Source organism: Pleurodeles waltl, chromosome 7, assembly GCF_031143425.1.
Source record: "Pleurodeles waltl isolate 20211129_DDA chromosome 7, aPleWal1.hap1.20221129, whole genome shotgun sequence".
Classification (NCBI taxonomy): Eukaryota; Metazoa; Chordata; class Amphibia; order Caudata; family Salamandridae; genus Pleurodeles; species Pleurodeles waltl.
Genome location: NC_090446.1, coordinates 1,128,724,496 through 1,128,746,848, shown reverse-complemented (window position 1 = coordinate 1,128,746,848; position 22,353 = coordinate 1,128,724,496). Strand labels below are relative to the sequence as shown.

The following is a 22,353-nucleotide window of genomic DNA, read 5'->3' as shown; positions in this document are numbered from 1 at the left end:
GCAATGGGCCAGGTCTTGTTCTGCATTGCAACAGGTAGGATTCTGGAATAGCCAGGGAGGGAATGTATCTTCTTGAAGAACTCCCAACCCTGCATTGTATATTGTCAGATGAATTACAACATTAGGCTAAGTGTCCACCCTGGTCCCTGCTTCGGCACATTGGGTAGTCTTTGATTCTGTTCTCAACTTTATGTATCATAAAGTGTGACCCCGTATACTTCCTCAGAGGTAAAACTCTTGTTCCACACCCGTTTCCCAGGTAGATTACCCCCCCCCGTGCTGACTGATTAACCTCCCGAAAGAATTAAAACTTGGGTAGCACAAGACTTCTAACGTAAACTCAAGGAAAGCTGCTTACTTAATGTGTTCTCCACTGGCTACCTAGAGGGCTGCTTTTCCCAAGACAAGCTACCCACTGGACACAAGGCTCTAATTTTATGCTGAAATATTCGATCGCCACATTACAGAGTAGCAAGTGATTGCACCCGTACTCCAAGCTGCGGGTACAGAGCAATCACCTAAAATGTTGGATCCTTTGCGGGATTGCCTCTTTAGTCAGTCCCTCAAATAAACCAGCTTCCTGAGCTTTATAGTTTTGGTATCTGTAGCTGTGTAAGTTCATTGTGTGCACCTTTGAATCGGTGCTTTGTGTTGTAAGTCACACCTGGACAGGTTTTGCTCTTCCAGTGAACCGGTTCCAGCAAATTATTCTGTTGGGAAGCAGCTGTCACATTACAGCAGTTGAGATGAATTGTGAGGAGTAAGGAATATTACATGTTGGTTTGAATTTACACGGATCTGTGACTAGGAATCATTTCTTCAAGTGAAGGTTCAGAATGTAGTGCTTGTTGAATCCTTTCTTTAAATCTGGCCCTTATATCTCGCAACCAGGAAGCGGCCTGCTAGCCTGTTTTTAGCATTGCTTTAAACGTTGGTAGGACCAGTTTTTGATTTCTGACCAGCAGTTCTTAGCAGGGCTGCATTAGTAGTCTTTTTTTCGTTGCCCTGTATGTTGAGTGGCAAGTCTTTGTGTAACTGCCAACGTGGTGTTAAGTAGCTAGCAGTGCACTACAGAACTTTGAGCTGGTCGTAATATTTGTTTAGCATTGACAATCTGAGGCTTCAGACAGGCGAAGTTGGCAGAGGAGACTACCCGAGTAGTTATGAACACTCAAGGTGCCAAAGAGTGACCAACCATCTCTTAATTCTTGCGCAGGGTATAGGTGGCCTGGTCCCTTCCGCCGGGCTTCCTTCTGACGTGGACTTTGGATACAAACAATGTAGATACTTGTATAGCTTCCGTTAAACAACTGCAGCAGGTGACATTTGTCGCGTGTTGTGTTCCTGACTACCCCTTGACTCTGTGCAGAAGCCGTGCAGGGATCTCAGACCATAGGGTGGAGGGAAGCCTTCTGGCCGAATCCCTGCATGTTGATGTAATAAGGTAGAATAAATGATTGTGTTCCCTCCCTAGAGTTTGAGAGATCTTGCGGTTCCGCTCCGAAGTCCTGACCCCAGTCACTGTCGTGGGACCTGCCTGCAAGGTCTTGATTTCTGTTGCTGAGAGCGGGTCGTGGAATTGGGGAAGAGAGAGTCTAGTGCCATCGCTTTGAGGTTTCATGTATTGTAAAAAAAAAAATAAGAACGGAGGAAGGTTATTTTTTAAGACCTAACTGGGGGGAGGGAGGACCTTCCATCATAACAATACTATGAAAACATTGAGAAAGACTCAAGGAGGGGCTGGGGGGAGAGGGGAAAGGGTGCAGCAGCAGCAAAACCATTATCGTTTTGGGATTGTCGCTCCTGGGTTGCAGGGACGTGAACCATGTGTGTCCAGATGCAGGAGGTTCTCGAAGGTCGCACCTTCTTTTTTGCTGGTCTCCAGACCCCGAAATCCAGCGGGTGGCCCTCAGGAGATTCCTCTCTTCCTGGACCCAAATTAGGCAAGAATGCTACTCGATTAGCCAAATACACTGCTGCTAAGTGGTCATTTAGTAGAAAAACATGAACAGATGGGGTTACATCTGTGCAATGAGGTAAACATACAGAACACAAATTACCTGTAGGGATGTTAGAGGAGGCCTTTCTCACACCTCCGCGAGTACTTGCATGTCTCTTAGCGGTTCCATGGCCAGCTCTTCCTGGAAGTTTTCCACTGTGCCTGCTCTCAGGAACTTTGCCCAAAGAATTCCTTTCTAGCCGGGGTCACTGGCCCGCATCAAGTGCTTCTGTGTGTGCAAAACACGCTTCTCTTTGGACTTTCCCCCAATCGTTGTCCTTATTACACCGCGCTTACAATTTTATCGTTTTATGATGTGTATTTGTTGTTTAAGCATATTTTTCATATAAAGAGAATTATTAACAAGTATTGGTGTCAAATGCTATATTACCATAATGTCAGTGACATTCCTTGTTGTGGCTGGGTGAATTGATGAACAGTGTTCCTGATTATCATCAAAAACGTAGTTTCAATCAAGAGTGCACTATATTATTGCACTTTTATTACTACATCTGTCCCCGCTTCCTGGCTGTTGGGCCTATGACCTATCTTGGGTGTAACAAAACCACCCGCTTCTTCGGCTTTAAAGTGTATGTGCTTGTGTTGAGCACGTGTGCGGATGCTTGCAAAAAATTTTGTTTTTATTTTTTTGTTTTAATGGGGAACATTCCCCACTTAAACAAGAAATTGGACCTAAACTGGAGATCAACAGGGAGTAGAAGCTGCAAAATGACGAGCATTGCTGTAGTTTGTTTTACTTCTTGCTCACCTTTAGAGCCCTCATCAGTGGTCAAAGGTCAGTCGATGACCATGAACCCTCTGGGTTTTGTTGAACACTTCCGGTGCGTGCACTCCAGTATGTTAGAACAAAACCTTATAACGAAGCCTGAAGCTGAAGCTTTGTTTGTGTCGGCCGACTCTCCCTTCCACCCGTGCTGTTATAATCGATTGTTTCCGGTGCCCGTGTCTCGGGTTCGATGCTGCTCGGAGGCGAGAGTCCGGAGGGAAACAGCGCTTTCCTTCACTGTTCCTGACCTGTAAATTACGTCCTCAGTACTTGCAAGCCTTTCAGAGACTCGCTCGCCCTCCAGAGGCCCTGGGTTCAGTAAAACCCAGGCGCTTTTAGTCTATTCTTTGAGAGAGCTACAGCATTTCTCAGAAAGCAGATGTGCGCCCCAGTGGTTACCAAAAGGCAGGACTCGCCCCCCACAACCCTCCCACCCGTCGTACCAGTAAGTCAGGGCGTCTCCATTTTGATGTGCTTCTTGCTCAACGTCGCTGTAAAAGCAAATGTGTTGTGTGCGCTCGCGCCGTGACGCTCTTGTTTGCTCTTAGCGACGTCCAGTGGCCCTGAGGCAATCAAACGAGCTCTCTGGTGGTAGTTCCCATTAATGTCCCTTTAGTACAACGTGTGCTTAATACCCGGCTATCCTGAAGTTGAGCCTAATGGTTGCCATTGCTGGGGTGTGTGCATGGAATACATTGGCCCTTGGTGATCCTTGATAAAGACGTGTTCCGAGAAGATCAGTTTTGATTCTAATCATCTGCAAGCACACAGTTTTTTTCTTCTTCACGGAAATCACGTGTACCGTGGGGACTTTTTTTTTTCATGTGTGTTCTGCTCTTCTGGGTAACTTGAAACTATAAGCAACCATTACGAGTTTGGCGGTCCTTGCGGTGACAGTCGGGACACCGCAACCCTGGTGGTCGGACCGCCGCTACCGTCAGGAGCTTGGATCCTAGTTGAGCACCACCGTGCTGATCATGAGTTGCCTTTTCATGACCGGGTCTCTGCCATGAAAAGGTCTGTCGGAAGAGCAGGGCTGGGGGCCCCTCTGTCTGCACCCTCAGAATGCACACACTCTGCGTTGGCGGATACTGCATTCAGCGGGTGCTGGGGGCCCTCTCTGTGCGACGGCATTGGCCTCAATGCCGCCACACTGTTTCCACTGGGCTGACCGGCAAAAACATTCTAACACGGAGGTTTCCACTGGTCAGCCCAGTGGAAACCTCGTAATCGGGGGTTGGCTGCCAGCTTGGCTGTGGTCTCCTCCCCACGGGGCTGGCAGGCCAACACTCGGCTCAGCAGTCTTGTAATGAGGCCCATAGACTTCAAGAAATAGATAGCAAACACAAACGCACATTGGCAACACTAGTAGGTCTTCCTTTGTATTTTAGCTATGTTGCTAGCATTGCTAAAGAATTAAAAAAAAAATATCTATATCTATATTTCTACGTATAGATATATAGATATATATATGTATATATATATATTTTTTTTTTTGCCACATACCACACAAGCAAAATTACTTTTTTTTTTTTTTTTTTTTAACCAATCCAAGTTGGACCAGTAACAAAAAAGAAAGCACAGGAGAGGGGTCCGGGAGCAAAAAGGGAGAATGCAGGAGAATCAGTATGGGTGTTGGAAGCAACACAGAAGGAGCTGAGAAGAACACTAGGAGGAACAGTAACACAGAGACCGTGTGGGAGGAGGGTGGATCCTTAAAGAGGCACATGGAGACTGCGGGTGGGAGGGCCAGAAAGACACACAGCAAGACAGAGCAACACTGAGATGGGGGCGCACAAGCACATGGTGAGACAGAGAAACAAGGAGGTTGGAGGAAGAGCGGGAGACAGAAAAGTACACAAGGGATACAGCATAAAAACACACACCCTCTTGTAGAACACTTAACTAAAAAGCAAGAAGTCGCACCAGTAGAAGAAAGCTGTGTAAGGAGACAGCAGTGTATAGCCATTCTCGTAGGGGCGGGCGGACAAAGTCACAACAGGTCAGTAAAGCCCACCCAAGCCATCAAATAGGCTGCACGCAAACTGAGTGATAATGAAGTTAAACAGTGGGTGGCTCTAAGCTAACAGAAATGTCTTGCAACAGACAGCACATGCATTGTTTCAGGCAAGACTTACAAATTTTAAAACCTTGATTTAAAAAATATCCACCTAAAAACATTGCAGTCTTCAGCTGTTCTCTCCATCAAGAGCTAACTTCAAATGTTCTAGTACTGGAGTTAAATCAGCAATTTGACCCAGTCCTACAGTTAGTGGGAGGTGAGTTTGGCTGAAATTTGCAATTTTTAATCAGGAAAAATGTTTGTAGGCAATAGCATCTAATTGTTTTACTTAATTTTGAAAATCTTTCTCATGCAAGCCTCTCTTGTGTGCATTAGTGAGAGCGTGACACTGGTCCGTTGCATACTTGGGTCGGGAGTCCTGCTTGGGTTCACACTAACCAATTGTATTTTTTTTTGTTGATGTAAATGTCACTTTGCAACTACTTCAGAGAACTTAGGCATCAGCACCTATTAAGCTGTGTGTAGAAAGTATATTTGGCATTTATAGTAAAGTAAAACAAAGCAATGTCAGTTCTCTTGCAACGTAGTTCAGCCTCTTTACAGCTCTTTATAGCTCTGTTTGCACTTTGAGTTAAGAAAGGTCACTCCTTCTCTGAGGAGTGAAAGGGAGCTCTGTTCTTGGTAATCCCTATGAGAGAGTAGTCGAAACACAGCTGCTCATATCCGGCCCGCAAAGTTTCAAAGACTGGTAAGTAGGGTAGACATAGGATCCTCAAATGAGAATAGAACACAGCCTTGGGTGCTGGGTTAAAGGACAGTTCCAAGGCCATAGTAGACGTCTTCAGGAAATGGCTATGGTGTGGAGGGTACTGGGCGCTGCTCTGGCCGGTCCTGGGCTGCTCTGAGAATTCTATGTATAAGACAGTTAAACATGAGGAGGAGGGCGTAAGATCCAGTTGTTGGAAAGGGTGCACCAAAAGGCCAACTGTGGACTGACATTGGAGTGAGTGTCATTGGGGCAGGTGCTTGATCTGGGCTAGAGCAGGAGCGTATGGTTCATTGCTGTACTGAGCTGCCAGCGAGCAGGGTGATGCCACATTTAAAAAAAAACATTTCTCACTATAGTTCTGACGCGGGACATTTTGTGGGACGAACATGTATTTTAACTGTGTAGAATGAAATGTAGGACATTAGGAAATTGGGTTGCATTTTGGAGACCAAACTCATGGAGGTACTGCCTATTCAAGGAGAACAACCCTTGGGAACATTTGACACCACATGTTGTAATCTCTCCCGTTGTAGCGTGTGTTTACAACAACAAGGCCTTGTATCCTTTTAATAATTGCCCCAGCCTCCATTTTCTGTAAGATCCTATTAGTTGCTTCCGTAGCTGACAGAATACATGGAAGAGACTAAAGGTGTTCTTTAGAGGTTGGGCAAGTGGGAGCACCGCCATCAACCTGTGGTGCTCCTGCCTGGCCATTCTTTTGGTTCCCCACTACACTTAGAGTCCGGAAAGCACCAGGCTTACAATGGTGGAACTTCAGCTACCTCCCCACATGTGGCCCACAGACCTGGCAGAAAGTTTACCTAGGTGCCGCAGGTCACAATTATTGTCCTGCCACCCTATCGAGGGTAGAACGACCCTCACCTTTTCCATGCGATGCATGCTAGAGTCGGGCAGGGAAAATTACTGAAAGTAAAACTGCCTGTGTGTTGTGGCCATTCTTTAGAGAAAACAAACGTGGCAGACTTTCAGAGTTTTGACGGGAGCAGCTGTGGTGGCAGGTAGCTTCACAGGATAAAGATTTTGGCCAGGCAGGGAGAGATCTCCTAACAGCGCTTCTGTAGCCAAACACCCCTCCCCCCCTTTCGTAGACTTGTGGCCCGTCTGCCGGGGTCTAAATGAAGACCCTAAGTCCACTGGGAGGCAATTCGAAGGAACTTATTAAGGCAAATACTGGTTTAAGTCATAGATTTTAATGGCAAACCACTGGTCCAGCACTGAGATGACACTAACAGACTGTGTCAAAGTAGCTTGTCCAGCTCTGGAGAACCTGTAGGCAACTGTTGTCTTGGTGTCACTGGTCCATTCAGGGGTCATTGGTTGACTACACAGTGCGTCACTGATTTAAGTGAAGGGTGCCATTAGCAGTCTTCATGTTATGGTGCCGCTAGCTAAATGTGTTGGCTAAGTGACTCAAACAGAACTGCACACAGTGGGGAGGGGTCCATCCCTGGGATATTCAGGAGTAACACTAGCCATTTGAGCTGATTACCCAGTTCAAGGGTGGTTCCAGCTAAGCTATCCGGTTTGGTGCTGCTACCATGACTGTACACATGGGGCACCGGTTTAGCACTGCTTGTGTGTACGATGTGTGCGGTTTGCTTCTGATTATGTTTTTTTTTTTTTTTTACAGTGGGCCTAAGGGGTGGGAGTCTTCGGACATATTGCTCACATCTCGACCCCTTTCTTTACAGAGCTCCTGGGATCCACCAAGAGACTGAATGTCAACCACCTTGATTCTGATGGGTAAGTGACATACTGACCTCAATCGGTCATGTCCCATGCCTCGTCCTATCAGCACATAGCATCCCCTGGATCTTTTCATATCTACGGAGGTGTGTACAGTTACTTTCCAGTGCGCTACTGAAAGTATGTTTCTGACCTAAAATGAGCTTGTGTGTGTCATTCGTATTTGCTCGTTTGTGTTGATACGGCCCCCCTCGGCCTTCCTCTGCATGCCAGGATCCTTGCTGCATTAGCTGAATCTTCCTCAACCTGTGTCTGCCTGTATGTGCTGACTAAATGTCTCTGCAGTGTCTGTGCTCAGGATTGCATCTGCCTGTCTGTTTTCCCAGATGTCATCCTGTTTACATGCCTCGTTGCCTCTGCTTGCCTGCCCCTTGGTTGTTTCTTCCTGCCTGCCGCTGTTTGTCTAGCCTGTCTATTTACATCTGTCTGGCTGTGGGCACCCCATGTGCACCTGGATATGACTGCCAGGGTCTGTTCTGTTTGCATTTGCAGGTGGCTTGTGATGAATAACAAATTACACCTGGTCTTTTTTGCTAAATTTATTTTTGTAGGTTCATAAATGTAATGTATGATTGAAATATCATCATAACGGGGTAAAGATGGCTGAAACAATTAACTCTGCTAGATAAGCAGCCATGTGGGAAACTGACCTAAACAATAAAACAAGGGAATTAAGGTGAACAGTATGACTGGAAGATGCTCATCTGCGTTTGGTAGGGTGGCTTATGAAGAGCTGTAGACAGCAGCAAAGATATGAGTGTCTGTGATTTTTCTAGGTTTTGGGTGATGGGTTCAGAGGTCAATAGCTTCAAGCATTTGGAGCATATACCCTTTGGTGATTAAGATATTTAGTCAGTCAAGCTCGAGGGCAATATTTTCTACGAAAGTGTAGAAAAATGCCATGAATACAGGCTTTGAAAGAGTCTTGCCTCGCTGGCTCTTTAGCAGGCTCAGTCAATATTGATCTAATTCAGCCTATATTACATGGGATTCTGTAAACCATGTATAAATGTCAGTCTCTAATTTGTTTATAATCGGTGACTTGTCAGAAATCGACTATTGTCCGGTTGTTACAGTCCAGTTCTGATGTCACAATGCCTGCTGCCAGCAGCCGAGATGAAAGGCAGGTCAGGTCACGAAGCATAATTGAAACAGCTGTTTAAAGCAACAACAGAAGTTTATTTTCTTTTTTCTGCTCTATATCTTACCTTACAGTAGCAAGCTGAGAGAACATTTATTTTTAATGCACCTCTTAGAGAAAAGCTAGACTCTTTCTGCATGTTCCTTCACATTCAGAGCTAGTGCAGCTTTGAAAAACAAAATGTTTTATATGATTTGTAGTGAACTGTTTCTATTTTCTGTTTCAGGGTTTTGATGTGTTTAATTTTGCATCAGAGTTTTTATTTTTATTCTTTGTTTGCAAACATGCTTTCTCTTTCAAATGAAAGAGCTAGCACCAGGGTTTTAAGTGGTGTGTGGGAAAGACGATGATGTGACCATGTATGATATGGGACAAAGTACCCACTGGCATACATTATAAGGCTGGTGCAAGTCACCTCGGAGTACCAGAACCTTATAAAGAAACTCATCCTTCAGCCTTGTCTGGTTGAAAGGTTTCAGCAGATGTCCCTCACGCTCATCCTGGTGGCACCCACATGTGCCCACCAGCCCAGGTTCATGACTCTGCTCGAACGCTTACTGGTTCCACATGCCAGACTGGTCCTAACAAGCCAGACCTTCTCACGCAGAACCATGCCAAAATCAGGCTCCCAGTTCCCTCATTCTTGCGACCTGGTTCCTGAGCTCATGGAGTTTGAATACGTAAATCTTCCGCCTGAATGCGCAAGCTTTTTCAAGGAAGCGCACAGACCTACCACTCGTGTCTGCTATGCGGCCAAGTAGAAGTGATTTGTCTGCTGCGGTCACTCCAAAGAAACTGACCCATTGAAAACCACAGTACAATAGACTGTCCGGTACTTACTTCACTTGCAGGTTTCTGGGCTAGCCTTTATCGCCGTACAATTGCATCTAGCTGCCGTGGCTGCTTACCTTCAGAATAGATAACACATCTCTCTGTTCATGATACTGGTCACTAAAACTTTCATGGAGGGTCTCAAAAGGGTCATTCCTCCCTGGGTCCCACCAGCACCCTCATGGAATCTCAACATTGTACTCTCATGACTCATGGGTCCTCCATTTGAGCCCCTCCACACCTGCACCCTTCAGTTCCCCTTTTGAAGGTGACTTTTCTAGTCGCTATAACCTCACCCAGGTGTGTCAGAGAGCTCCAGGCATTAGCCCTGGAAGAACCCTGCTTCAAAGTACATAGGGATAAGGTTGTCGTCAGCACAAACCCTAAATTCCTCCCTAATGTGGTCTCTCACTTCCACCTTAATCAGTCAGTTGACCTTCCTGCTTTTTTCCCCACAACCTGATCCAATAGAAGACGTAAAACAAGCCCTGAGCCAGACCATTTTGAAAAAACATACAAAAGGTTTTTGTTGCTTTCTCAGAACCCCACAAAGGAAAAGCTCTGTCCAAAACAGGCATTGCAAGATGGATATTTAGATGCATCCGAATGTGCTGTGCTAAAGCCAAGAGAACCCTACCCATTTCTCCTGGATCACACACTACTCTGCAGAAAGGAGCTTCTGTAGCCTTCCTGGGGAACATCCCAGTAGCTGATTGATATATACAAAGCAGCTACCTGGTCCACCCCATACACTTTCACGAACATTGTTGTGTAGATGTCCTAGTTCGTCAACAAGCCAATGTTGTCTAAGCAGTTCTTTGTACACTCTTTCAATCTACTGTAACACCCACTGGCTAGCCACTCCTTTTTGGGAGGACTGTTTTACAGTCTTTGCACAGCATGTGTATCTACAGCCACACTTGCCTGTAACAGAAAATGTTACTTACCCTGTAAACATCTGTTTGTGGCATGTAGTGCTGTAGATTCACAGGCGCCAACCCTCCTCCCTGGACGTCTGTGGCCATTGTAGTGTTTCTTACTTTCTCTTTTCATGTTATGCATGGACATCTCTTTATATATAGTTTTGCTTCACACTTCATCCCCACCTGCCATGCGGGAAAGCAATCTAATAATGGAGTTGATGACCATGCACATTATTTCCAAGAGGAGGAGTCCCAATATCTCATGATTCAAAAGACTTCTTCGAAGAAAAACAACTTGCACACATCGGGGCCCAGCACAAGATGGCAGGAGTATGGACAGCATGTGAATCTACAGCACTACATGCCATGAACAGATGCTTACAGAGTAAGTAACATTTTTCTTTTGTGCTGCTCACAGTTATACCAGGCATGCTACGAGAGTAGGAGCCCAGGTGTCATGCTGTAGCGGCATTACTGTCACTTGTTGAGCAGGGCAAGAATGAACTGTAGCATGGTCCCAGGGTGCTTTGATTATTAAACGCTTAGCCTTCACAGTGCCTACAGTAGCAGTCTGTCTAACCGTGGATATTCGACAGGGCTGCCTTTGGGAGTGGTCTTCAAATACTCTTCTAGATTGTGAGCCAGCAGCCTCTTCCTGGCTTTATGCACCTCAATTTTGCTAGGCAGTTGAAGATGCTAGAACAGGTTGCTGAAAGGGGCTATAAAAGCCTGTTCTCCGATTTTCAGCATCTTCCCTGTTGGCAACATGATCTGCTTTTTGTAGTGAAAACTTTTAGAAAAGACATAAAAGGAGACTGAGCTTTAAGTTTTATTTATATCTTCATCTACCGCAGACAGCTGTGAATAATGCAGTACGTCGGGCTGTTGAAAAGCAGAGAAGTAACCTGGCTGATGGACAGTATGTTAGGCAGTGGGGAGATACTGAGGAGAAAGTAACTAAGGGACAATGGGCCTGATTTTGACCCTGGCGGACGGCGGAGGCCGCCCGCCAAGGTACCACCGCTGAATGTCCACACCGCGGTCAAAAGACCGCGGCGGCCATTTAGACATTTCCTCTGGGCCGGCGGGCGCTCTCCAAAAGAGCGCCCGCCGGCCCAGAGGAAATGCCCCTGCAACGAGGACGCCGGCTCAGAATTGAGCCGGCGTAGTTGCAGGGGTGCGACGGGTGCAGTTTGCACCCGTCGCGTATTTCAGTGTCTGCTTAGCAGACACTGAAATACTTTGCGGGGCCCTCTTACGGGGGCCCCTGCCGTGCCCATGCCATTGGCATGGGCACGGCAGGGGCACCCAGGGGCCCCGCAGCACCCCCTACCGCCATCCTGTTCCTGGCGGGCGAACCGCCAGGAACAGGATGGCGGTAGGGGGTGTCAGAATCCCCCATGGCGGCGCAGCAAGCTGCGCCGCCATGGGGGATTCTAAGGGCAGCGGTAAACCGGCGGGAGACCGCCGGTTTGCCTCTTCTGACCGCGGCTGAACCGCCGCGGTCAGAATGCCCTGCAGGGCACCGCCGGCGGTGCTCCCGCCGACCCTGGCCCCGGCGGTCTTAGACCGCCGGGGTCAGAATGACCCCCAATGTGTCTAGGGAAATGATCTTCAGTTGGTATAAAAACACTTAATGCATAACCTGTGATTTACCATAATCTCTTTGAAGGAAGCTGGCTCTGTATATACTATATCAAAATGAGATATAGTGTGCTCAGAGTCCAGAGGATCCCCAGAGGCTTAACAGAGGCTAAAGTAGATAATGCTAATGCTCTCTTTTGTGGTTGTGTGTTCGAGCAGTTAGGCCTATCAGAGGGTAGTGCAAAGCATTTGTTGTACACACACAGGCAATATGGAAAGAACACACTCAGACTAACTCCAGGCCAATGGTTTTTATATAGCAAAAAATATATTTTGTTACATTATTTCTAGAACCACAAGATTCAAGTTGCAAGTAAATATCCAACAAATGTTTCAATACCACTTTGTTTCAATTTGGCAAGTTAAAAGGCTTTCGAATAAATACCAATAATCTGTTTTAAAAGTTTGACACTTTCAATTTTCAGAAACGGTACTTGGGGAAGAAAAGTTAGCACAATTTCAAGGTAAGTACAAGACATACAGTTTCAGTCTTCAGAGGTTAGGATGTCCACAGGTTGTGGTTCAGGTTAACCTCAAACACCCACCACCAGCAACACTGGGCCGGCCAGGTGCAGAGGTCAAAGTTGAGGTTGATTTAACTTGGGCTCCTATGGAGACTGGGGGCATTTGGAATCCGGCCTGCTTGCAGGTACGTACCAGTGTCTTTGGAGGGAAGACCTGGAGGGTTTAGCGGAGCACTGCGGGGGGGGAGTAGGGGGAGGGAAGCATATGTCTGCACCAAACACCACCCCTCAGCAGCGCAGGGGCGGGCGGGTGCAGGGTGCAAATACAGTGTTGGGCTCCCAATGCTTGTAGGGGGACCCTGGGGTTACAAAAGACTCTGCAGGCTAAGTTCAGTGGGTCCGTTCTGGGAAACCAAAGGTGGGACAAGGAGGAAGGCCACCTGCTGAACATTGCTGCACCGAAGTTCAGATTTCCCCAGGCCAGGGGGCAGCGGGTGCAGGGGTACCTTTTGGCATCGGGAATCTTAGTCTGGTTCTCGCGGTGAGGGGGGTTGTGTTGGCCAAGAACAGTCAATCCAGGGTGGACTCTAGGTCAGACCCTGGGGACCAGCTGTAGTTGGTTGGGCCAACTGGACACGGCCGTGGGTGTCGGGTGCAGAGTGGGCAGGACTCACGGATCCAGGGCGGTTTCGGAGTCCCTTTCTGGTGTTTCTTTCTGGGCAGGGCCGCTGTCCACAGGAGATCTTGGTCCTCTAGGGTACAAGCAATCCTCTTGAGGCTTTTAGGAGGTTGCTGGTCCTGCAGGATGCATCACCTTCCTGTATGAGGACTTCATAAGCTGAAGACAGGCCATGTAGGGCTGGGGCCAAGTCAGTTGGTGTCATCCGTCTTCTCTGCTGGGGGACAGCTTAGCAGTTCTTCTTTCTTCTTCTTGAGGTTGCCAGGAATCTGACAAGCTAGGTTCTGGGGAGCCCTTAAATCCTGGATTTAGGGGTGTTACAGGGTTCAGAAGGCAGTAGCCAATGGCCACTGTCCCGGAGGGTGACTACACCCTTCCTGTGTTCACTCCCTTTGTGGAGGGGGACACAGACCTAACCCTTTTGGTCCCTGTCCTCCAAACCAAGATGGAGGATTTTGCAAGGAGGGGGTCACTTCAGCTCTGGACACCTTAGGGGTGATCCCAGCTGAAGTGGTCACTCCTCCTTGTTTTCCCTAATTTTCCTGCCAGACTTGCTGAGTGGGGCTTTTTCCAGAGGGGTGGTCATCTCTACTAGCTTGAGTGTCCTGGAGCACTGTAACAAGAGGCCTACGCCTTTGAGGCTCACTGCCAGGTGTTACAGTTCCTGCAGGTGGGAGGTGTGAAGCACCTCCACCCAGTGCTGGCTTTGTTTCTGACCACAGAGAGCACAAAGGCTCTCACTCCATGTGGTCAGAAACTTGGCTGGAAGTGGCAGGCCGCACTAGAAGTTTGGCTAAAATACAAGGGGCATCTCTAAGATGCCCTCTGGGTGCATTTTTCAATTATTCCAGCACTGGTATCAAACTTCTCAGCACAACAAACCCACACTGATGCCAAATTTCTCAGACTTCAGTGAAGCCATTATGGAACTGTAGAGTTTGTAATGACGAAGTCCGAGTCCATATACTTAGTATGGCTACCCTACATGTACAATGTCCAAGAAGGGACTTACACTGTAGGGGCAAATTACTCATGCAGCTATGCCCTCACCTTGCCTCAGGGTTGTAAGGCCTGCTAGAGGGGTGACATACCTACGCTGCCACAGAAAGTGGTTTGTGGGCATGGCACCCTGAGAGGGGTGCCATGTCGACTTTGCAGCTTCTATGTGCTGGTGGGGAGAAAAAGACCAAGGCAGTGTGCATGTGCTGAGTGGGAGGTCCCCTAGGGTGGCACAATACATGTTGCAGCCCTTGGGACCTTCCCTGGCCACAGGGCCCTTGGTTCCATGGGTACCTTTTACAAGGGACTTAAATGAGTGCCGGGGGTATGGCAATTGTGGGAACAATGGTACAGTTTTTGGGAAAGAACACTGGCGCTGGGGCCTGGTTAGCAGGATCCCAGCATACTCTGTTAAGTCAGCATCAATATCAGGCAAAAAGTGGGGGGTAACCATGCCAAAAATGTCACTTTTCTACACTACTCAACAGGACTGCTGGGAGGACAAATTGTCATTGCTGTAGACAAAAAGATTTTGACACTCTGCCAGTTCATTTTGCTCTTCAGAATATCCTTGAAAACAAGTGGAAGGATATAGAGAAGTCGGTGTTTCCATGTTTACAGGCAAAGAAGTATCCATAGGAGGGACTTTATTTAGGAGTTACACTCAGTCACTAAAGTTGATTTCTCAATGTCAAGCGGATGTTCACAGAATGCTCTGGTCTCTGAAGATGCCTCGCCTGATTTCATTATTAAGAAGAGGGGACATGCACTTTAAAAGATTTTCATGTTTCTGTCTTCCACTTAGAGCAGGAACATATATCACATACACAGTGCATTATAATAAAGGACTCCACAGTGTATTCTTCTTCTCTGTGTGTTACAGGATGATGAGGATCTTGTTCCTATTTTTGCTACTTTGAAAGAACTGGTCAGATTTATTATACATTTGAGCTGTTGGTGGGAGCAGCTTCTTGGGCAGCCAATGCTGGAAGACATCAAATGGGGTTTAGATCTTAGAAATTAGATTCAACCCTATGTACTTCATGGCTTCAGTTATCATTTTGGGTTCTCTTTTGTTTGGTCCTCAGTTTAAACACATGACTAAGAAATCTGTAGAAGACAGAAATACTTCAGAGGTAATTTTTCTTGATGAGAGAGTTTTAGCTATTGAACACTCGGACCTACGATCAAGGAGACCATTTTGTGGTGACAATGCTGGAGAGTATCATGTGTTGTATACATGCACTACTTCCTAATGTGACAAAAGGCGCAGGATGCCAATTGATGCTCCTTAAGATTTGGAGTGCGATTAAAGATACTTTTATGGTGGAAAAATATCATTTCCTGTTTCAGATTTTTCCCTTAGGCTTATTTTCATCTTCTAGGAATCTCAGAAAGGGTTTAGCTTCATTGGTTGCAGAATTACATTCTTGAGAAATTTCCATAACTAGATGAGTGGCTTATCACCATCTTTTCTCTTTTCAGTGCAAGCATTTGGATACTGAGGGGCTGCAGATTTCAAGAGGAACATTTTCCTTCTAAATGTAGAAAATCTTCAGCTCCGGCCATTGCATAACTTAACCCTTATTGGCTTTTAATTCAGACCGGACATAGGAATGGCATTCCTACTTGAGGAAAGAATAACAAGACTTTAGAATCATCTACTGACTGTGCTACAGAAGAAGCAATTCAAATACGAGAGTGGTTGAGGCTCCAGGGATAGAAAGCAGCAACTGTGTTTTTAGTCCTTTAGGTCCGTCGTCATTTAAACCCTCTGAAAAATGTAAATCTATTTAATTGGGCACCAGCCACTCAGGATTACAAAACAGTTCTATCAGTGTTCCCTCTTCTGAACGATTCCTTGAGATTGTGGCTTCAGGAGGAGAATCTCCTTTTGAGGACTTTCCCAAGACCCCCTTGTTTACACAATCCTCACAACAGATTACAGTCTGAGAGATTGCAAAGTATTTTTGGAGTATCTCTTGGCTCATAGAATTGAGAGGCTCTGCAGTCATCCAGCTGGGAGAACTTCATGCAGTACTAAGGATGTTATAGTACTTCATACCTCCAGTATATCAGAAACATGTTTTCGTGAGAACAGACAATCTGGTAACAAGGAACTATATAAATTACCTGGGCAACAAGATCTCCAGGGAGATATTCCAATGAGAAAAAATGCATCTTTTGTCTGATAGCCCTATTTCTTCGAAGGAGAGAGAATATGTGCAGACCGACGAGTCCCATAATTCCTTCATCTGACACCCCCCCCATTGTCTCAGGCAGTATTCCAGCAGATTTGTTTCAGATGGGGAGTTTTAATAGTAGACCTATTTGCCTCCCCAAAGATGCCCTATTTCCTCTAATTTGCTAGACCATGCTGAGTCCTCAACCCTAAAGAGTGGATACGGTACACATATAAGTACCACAGGGTCTGCTTTAAGCATTTTTGCCAATACTTCTCATTCCCCTAGTCATATTGAAGAAGCAGTGTCGTGGGGCCCCGACAATACTGTTTGCTCCTATGTGGCGTTGGCAATCTTGGTATCTTCTACTGCCGGTGGGGATCTCTCCTTTTGTCTCTATTGAGTTATACCCCCATCTTGCTACTGATGCATCATTGGAGAGATCTCCAACTGTTAGGTTGTTCCTATGAGAAACTTTAAATCCTAGAACCTGTGATGCTATGAAGCTTTTACATTTCCTGAAGGACGGTTTTCAGTTTGGATTGACATTGTCAACTCCAAATCTTTGGTCTCTGTCAGAGCTTTTAAGGCACCTTGGTCAGATTTGTCAACTGTCATTCCTTTATTTTTCCAACTTTTACGTTTTTTTTCTAATTTTAACCTTTTTGTTTTTCTTATATCTTCATGGGACTTGTCCCTGGTATTATGAGCAGTACAGGAGGCCTTTTGAGCCACTCAGCTCGGTGTTCCTTGATTTGTTTGATTGCAAAGGTTTTTCTACTGGTGGCTATACCCTCCACTACAAGGATGTTAGAGATTGGAATTTCACTGTCACGTCCTGTGTCTTCAGTTTTTTTTTAGGATGGTTACCTTTCGAATTTCCCATTTTTCTAGGCCCAAGATTTCTTCTTTTTCTCTGTATACAACAGGAACTGTTTTTTTGTGTTCTGCATCCGAATCCCTCATCACCTGAAGAGATAGAGGTCCCATAATCGGTTGTCCACAAGGCATTTACTAATTATCTTTAGTGTATTTCTACCTTTTGCAATTTACATTCCTTTTTTTAATGAAATTTGGTACTTCTAAGAAGAGGGTTTGACCTGCAATAGGTACTTTACATCACTGGATCCAATTTTGTCGTAACCTCCAATTCGTAATCAGGGGTTTGCTTTTTTGGCTACAGAAATGGCTACCTCTTGGGTAGAGATATGACGATTTGCCATTAAGAAGATATCTTGTGCAGCAGCATGGGCACAATCTCTACCTTACAAGACCCATGGTGGTCCCCCCACATTTTAAATGTTGTACTCAGCAAGAGTGTTGGATCATGGATGAAGTCACTGGGAAGATTGAAAACAAATCACAAAAACAGGAAGGGAACCAATTAAAGGAAGAACTATCTCTGGTGAAGGACCAACAGTGAATTCTAAGGTAAATAAGCTAGGGCGAGTAGTGATGAAGATTACCAGTAAGTTTTAGAACAGTTATATTTACAAAACCATAAAACATCTAAAAATGTAAAGAAGTGATAAATATTAACGCTAAGAGCGTTAGAAGTGATCATTTGTGCAGTATTGTCATCAGTGATCTTTTAAACGTTTGTCCAGTAAAGTCCCAATTAATTTTGGACATAATATAAGTCTGAACAGCTCTGTCACCCAACAGACTGGCGTTAATAATTGAACTAACCCCTGTCTAGAAATCCTGATCTTCTGGTAAGTGTAGTTCATTAGTTCTAGAGTTTGTGCAGATTTAGCTTTGATTTCAGACAAAATCTACTGTAGAATGGTACTAGAGTTATGATGGATACTTCTAACTGCAGATTCCTCACCTTTAGAATATCACTGGTGTCAGACTAAAAGTTGAAGATTTAAATAGTACTTGTACTGTGCACTGATGGTGTCTTGTGGTTATGTGTTGACTTTGTTGGAACCTCAAAGTGATGATGGAGCTGCATATAAGCACCACCCCTTCATATCTATGTCAGTTCCTTTCTTTCCATGTCTTTCTAGGCAGATCTGGAGCTAACTTCTAAATTTTCTTGCCAATTGACCAGTTTTTGGCTCAAAAATCTGTTTTGCCTAGTGTGAAAGGGAATTCTGTTCCCTCCAAAAGCTACAAGGTTTAAGCCTTGTAGGAACTGTCACAAAACATGTCTGTAATAGACTCCCACAAAGTGCGCCTCTGATGTTTGAGGCACAATTAAGTCCTGCAAGGAGTTTGCCCTTACGAATCTGAGGGCAATTCAGGATTGTGAAGTGAAGCTATACTTTGTCAAAACTCAAAAGAAGTCATGAAACACCCACTCGTGGAATCAAGGCACTGACCCCTTCCAAACCTTTGTGGCTGTTCCCATGGCAGGTCTTTGTCACAGGTTAAGTCTTCTAGTAAGTTGAAGCAGAAGCACTAGAAAGGTTATTTGAATTAGTCCCATGCCTGCCACTCTGCCTGAGAATTCAAGGTGCAAGGACGTCAGGGTGCCTTTTTACTTACTCCCGGTTCCTCACTGAGGAGCCCATTCCTCAGCTGATCCCGATACACCTGGAGCTTCCAGAGCCATACAGTTTGATGCTGTCTGTGCTTCCTTAACCCTTCTCTGGTTCTGTTTTGATGCCAACTTCCAATCTGGCACCACAGTTCATACTGAACTCTTTGACATCAACCCTGACACCGCCAGAGGAGGACCTTGACCCAATGGTAATTTCTGAATCCAAGTCAAACTTGCTTCGACCCCCAACCGTGGTCACATCCTGAAGTTGTACCCCTGCACCCAGACCCCGTCCAATCTGATTCTGATAGAACCATGCCTTTACCTTGGAGCCACATGCCAGTACTCCAATAACTTTTCAGTTCACCATCTGATGAGTCCACCAGCCTTTGGAGATGACAATAGAGATGAGGAGTTCACAGAAAGCTGGGCCACCATGCATCCCTGGTGGGTCCTTCCGATGTATTCAGTAAGACTAAACTGTACTTTTCCTTTTAGACCCACCAAATCTTCTGCCCACATCAGAATGTCTTTCATAGGAGCACTTGTTCATTTTGCTACAAGAAATGGCAGCTGTTTTGACGGTTACTCTCACAATTTCCTTGTACCAAAGAAGATCCCCGCCCTCTGAGTGCCACCTTACGACTGAATGGTGGATTGTGGCCTGCAGGGCCCCTACTTTCATTTCCCCATCCTGCCGTCCCACAGACGCTACTTGGGTTCAAGTTGGGCCAGGAGTATTTTCAGTTTGCGGTGCTTTCTTTCAGCTTCACCAGTGCCACATAGATGTTCACGAAAGTGATTGAGGTGGTGGCAGTGCACCTTTGCAGGTTGAGGATTCCTATGTTTCAGCCTTAGTCCTGGGTCTTAGTGAGAGTGTCTCTGAGGCTCTCTGGCCTTTTGTTCTTCTGTACTCTGCTCTTCGACTCTGCCAGGTGGCATAAGTGGGCTCTGCAGTCGAACTCAAAGTCTCAGTGGACCCAGCACCAGGAGAACATGTAGGATTCCATCCAGGGTTTGAGGGACCCTGCATCCACAGTGGTGGCTGCTTGACCACAGTTGAACCAGTGGTAGATCCTTTTCACTACTGCACCCAGAACTGACGGTGGTGATGGCTGAATTGCTGCTGGGATTGGTAGGTCATCTGCAAGACGTGGAGAACAGACGGCTCTGCTGTTTGGCAGACATTTGTCTCCACGTCAACCTATTGGCGTTGTGGGCCATTCACCCAGCACTGAAACCCTTCCTACTGCCCATTAAAGGAAGGCTGGTTCAGCATTTCATGAACATACCACTACCAGGTAGTGAAGCAACAAGCAGGGCTGTGTGGGCTCCAAGGTCATTTGCACTTCATTTCTGGAGCAGTCTGGAGTGTCACGGCATTTCTCTGGTCATGAAGCACCTGATGGGATTTTTGCTCTCCAGGATGGATAAACTGAGCCTGCAGTGCCTGGTGGATCACGAATGGCTGTTACACCCTGAGGTGGCACAAGGCATCTTCCAGCAATGATGAGAACCCTGGTCGGTCCTTTTTGCCACTGCAGAGAACACACAGTGTCAATATTTCATGCTGGAGTTTCTGAAAAGGCTCTTTTTAAGACCCATTCTTGATAGACTGGAACATGGGATTCCTGTAGGCCTTTCTGCCAAGGCTTCTGCCATGTGTTCGGAAGAAGATCAGGAACAACTGGCCGCGGTTAACCTAGGGGCTCTGGATTGGGCAAGGAACGTGTGGTACAAGGAACTTCTGGGCATAAGTATCTGTCCCCTGATCAGGTTACTGCTTAGAGAGGATCGCCAGTCACAGCATTGGGGCAGCCTACACCTCTATGTATGGAAATTGAGCGGCCACAGTGGACTGGGTTTGATTTTCGGCCCAAAGTTGTGGATTTCATCCTGGCTGCCAAGAGTCCCTTTAAAAAGTCTGTCTACTCGGGCACTGTGGCAAGTTTGTTGCCTAGTGTAGCACCCACAATACTGACCAGTTACAGGCCAGTCAGATGTCTTGTTCTTTGTTTAATCTTAGGTCCAGAAATTATTTGTAGTATGCAAAATTAAAGATTGTTTTATTGCCCCTTTTCGCCTTTTTTACATTTATGGGACCAGCTATCCTTGTTCAGGTCACCTGCAGTGATGAGATTTCTTAAAGTTTTGACTCATCTGTTTGCTCTCAAATCCTTTGTGATTCCATAATGAGATCTTAATTTGTCCCTAACTTTCGTCATGTGCATGCCATTTGAACAAATGCACAGGTACCCACTATATATTCTTATCTCTGAAAACTGTTTCTGGTCACAGAAATGTTGGCTCGTCCATTAAGCGAATTCCAAGTTCTCTTAGTGCAACCACACTACATCATCTTTTCCCCAGATAGATGTGGTGAGGGAAGGACAGCCTTTTTGCCAGAAGTCGTGATTGCTCTTCACATTCAGCAGTCCATCACTTTTTTCCAACGTTCTTTGGGCTTCCTCATCCCTCCAAAGAGAAGGAGAGACTCCATCAGCTGGACCCCCAAAAGAACTGTAAGCTTTTATATTGATCACAACAAAAACCATTGTATGAACGATCCGCTCTTTGTCTGTCAGTCTCTCTGTCGCAAAGAAAGGCAAGGCATTGCAGAAAAGGACCAGATCAAGATGAAGAATACCTGCATTAAGATCTGCTTCTCACTGACCAAGAAGCAGGCTCTGGAGGGATTGAGGGTCCTTTCTGCTAGGGCCACCGTTGCTAAAACTACGCTGGCATGTGTAGTGCCTGTCCTTGACATCTGTCAGGCCGTGACATGGGCTTCAGCACACACATTCACGAAGCACTACTGCCTTGACCACCCCGTCTGATGGGAGGGGCATATTGCTCTTTCAATCTTGTTGGGCCTGTTTGGTTTGAACCATTCCACAGACCCACCACGTTGGGAAGTACTGCTTTGGTATCTATTTTAAAGGTGAGGAATCTGCATTTAGAAGTATCCATCAGAAGAACAAGTTACTTAACTTGTAGTAACGCTCTTTCTGGTGGATAAAATACCTAACCGCAGATTCCTTACCACCCTTCCTTCTTGTTGTTCGGTGGAATGGGCTCTTTTTGCATCTTAGTAGAGATCTGCATATTGGTACCTCTGATTATTTTTGGGCTCTGCAATCAAGGGAGTGGACAGAGCCACGAAAGAAACTAACGTAGACGCCTGGGGTGGCACTTGAATATAGCGTCATCGTCCCTTCTGGGGCAGAACAAAGTCAATGTGGGGCCACCTGCTGGCACACAGGAGCAATACTGTTTAAATCTTCTGTACTCAGTCTGGTGCCTGGTCTGAAGGTGAGGAATCAGTGGTTTAATAGAGTATCCACTAGAAAGAGCATTACTGAGGGTTTAGCATCTTGTTCCTATAATCATAGATTTTAGTCCCGTATTTGAAAGGCAGTGTTGTTTATTATACAAAACAGTTATCTTGCTGCTTGTTGAACAGAATTTAATGGAACTGTTTTTTTTTTTTTTATGCAACATATCTTTTTCTTCGATTTTAAGATGTTTTAGGGCAGTATGCACTAATTTGGTGTATTACGAGCCCTTTCTTTTTCTGGAATTCATAATTACTAAGAATAAGTTCATGCATGGAAAAGGAACTCGCTTTATTTAAGCAGAATTAGGAATAAACTATA

General features: G+C 45.8%; 1 protein-coding gene across 1 annotated transcript in view; it reads left to right on the top strand.

The window, feature by feature from the left end:
* CASKIN2 (CASK interacting protein 2) overlaps positions 1-22,353 on the top strand; it is a 279,620-nt gene that overhangs the window by 110,208 nt on the left and 147,059 nt on the right. Inside the window, exon 3 of the mRNA XM_069200154.1 lies at positions 7,291-7,342. Within this exon, the coding sequence (XP_069056255.1) occupies positions 7,291-7,342 (52 nt within the window). The remainder of the gene's footprint in view (positions 1-7,290; positions 7,343-22,353) is intronic.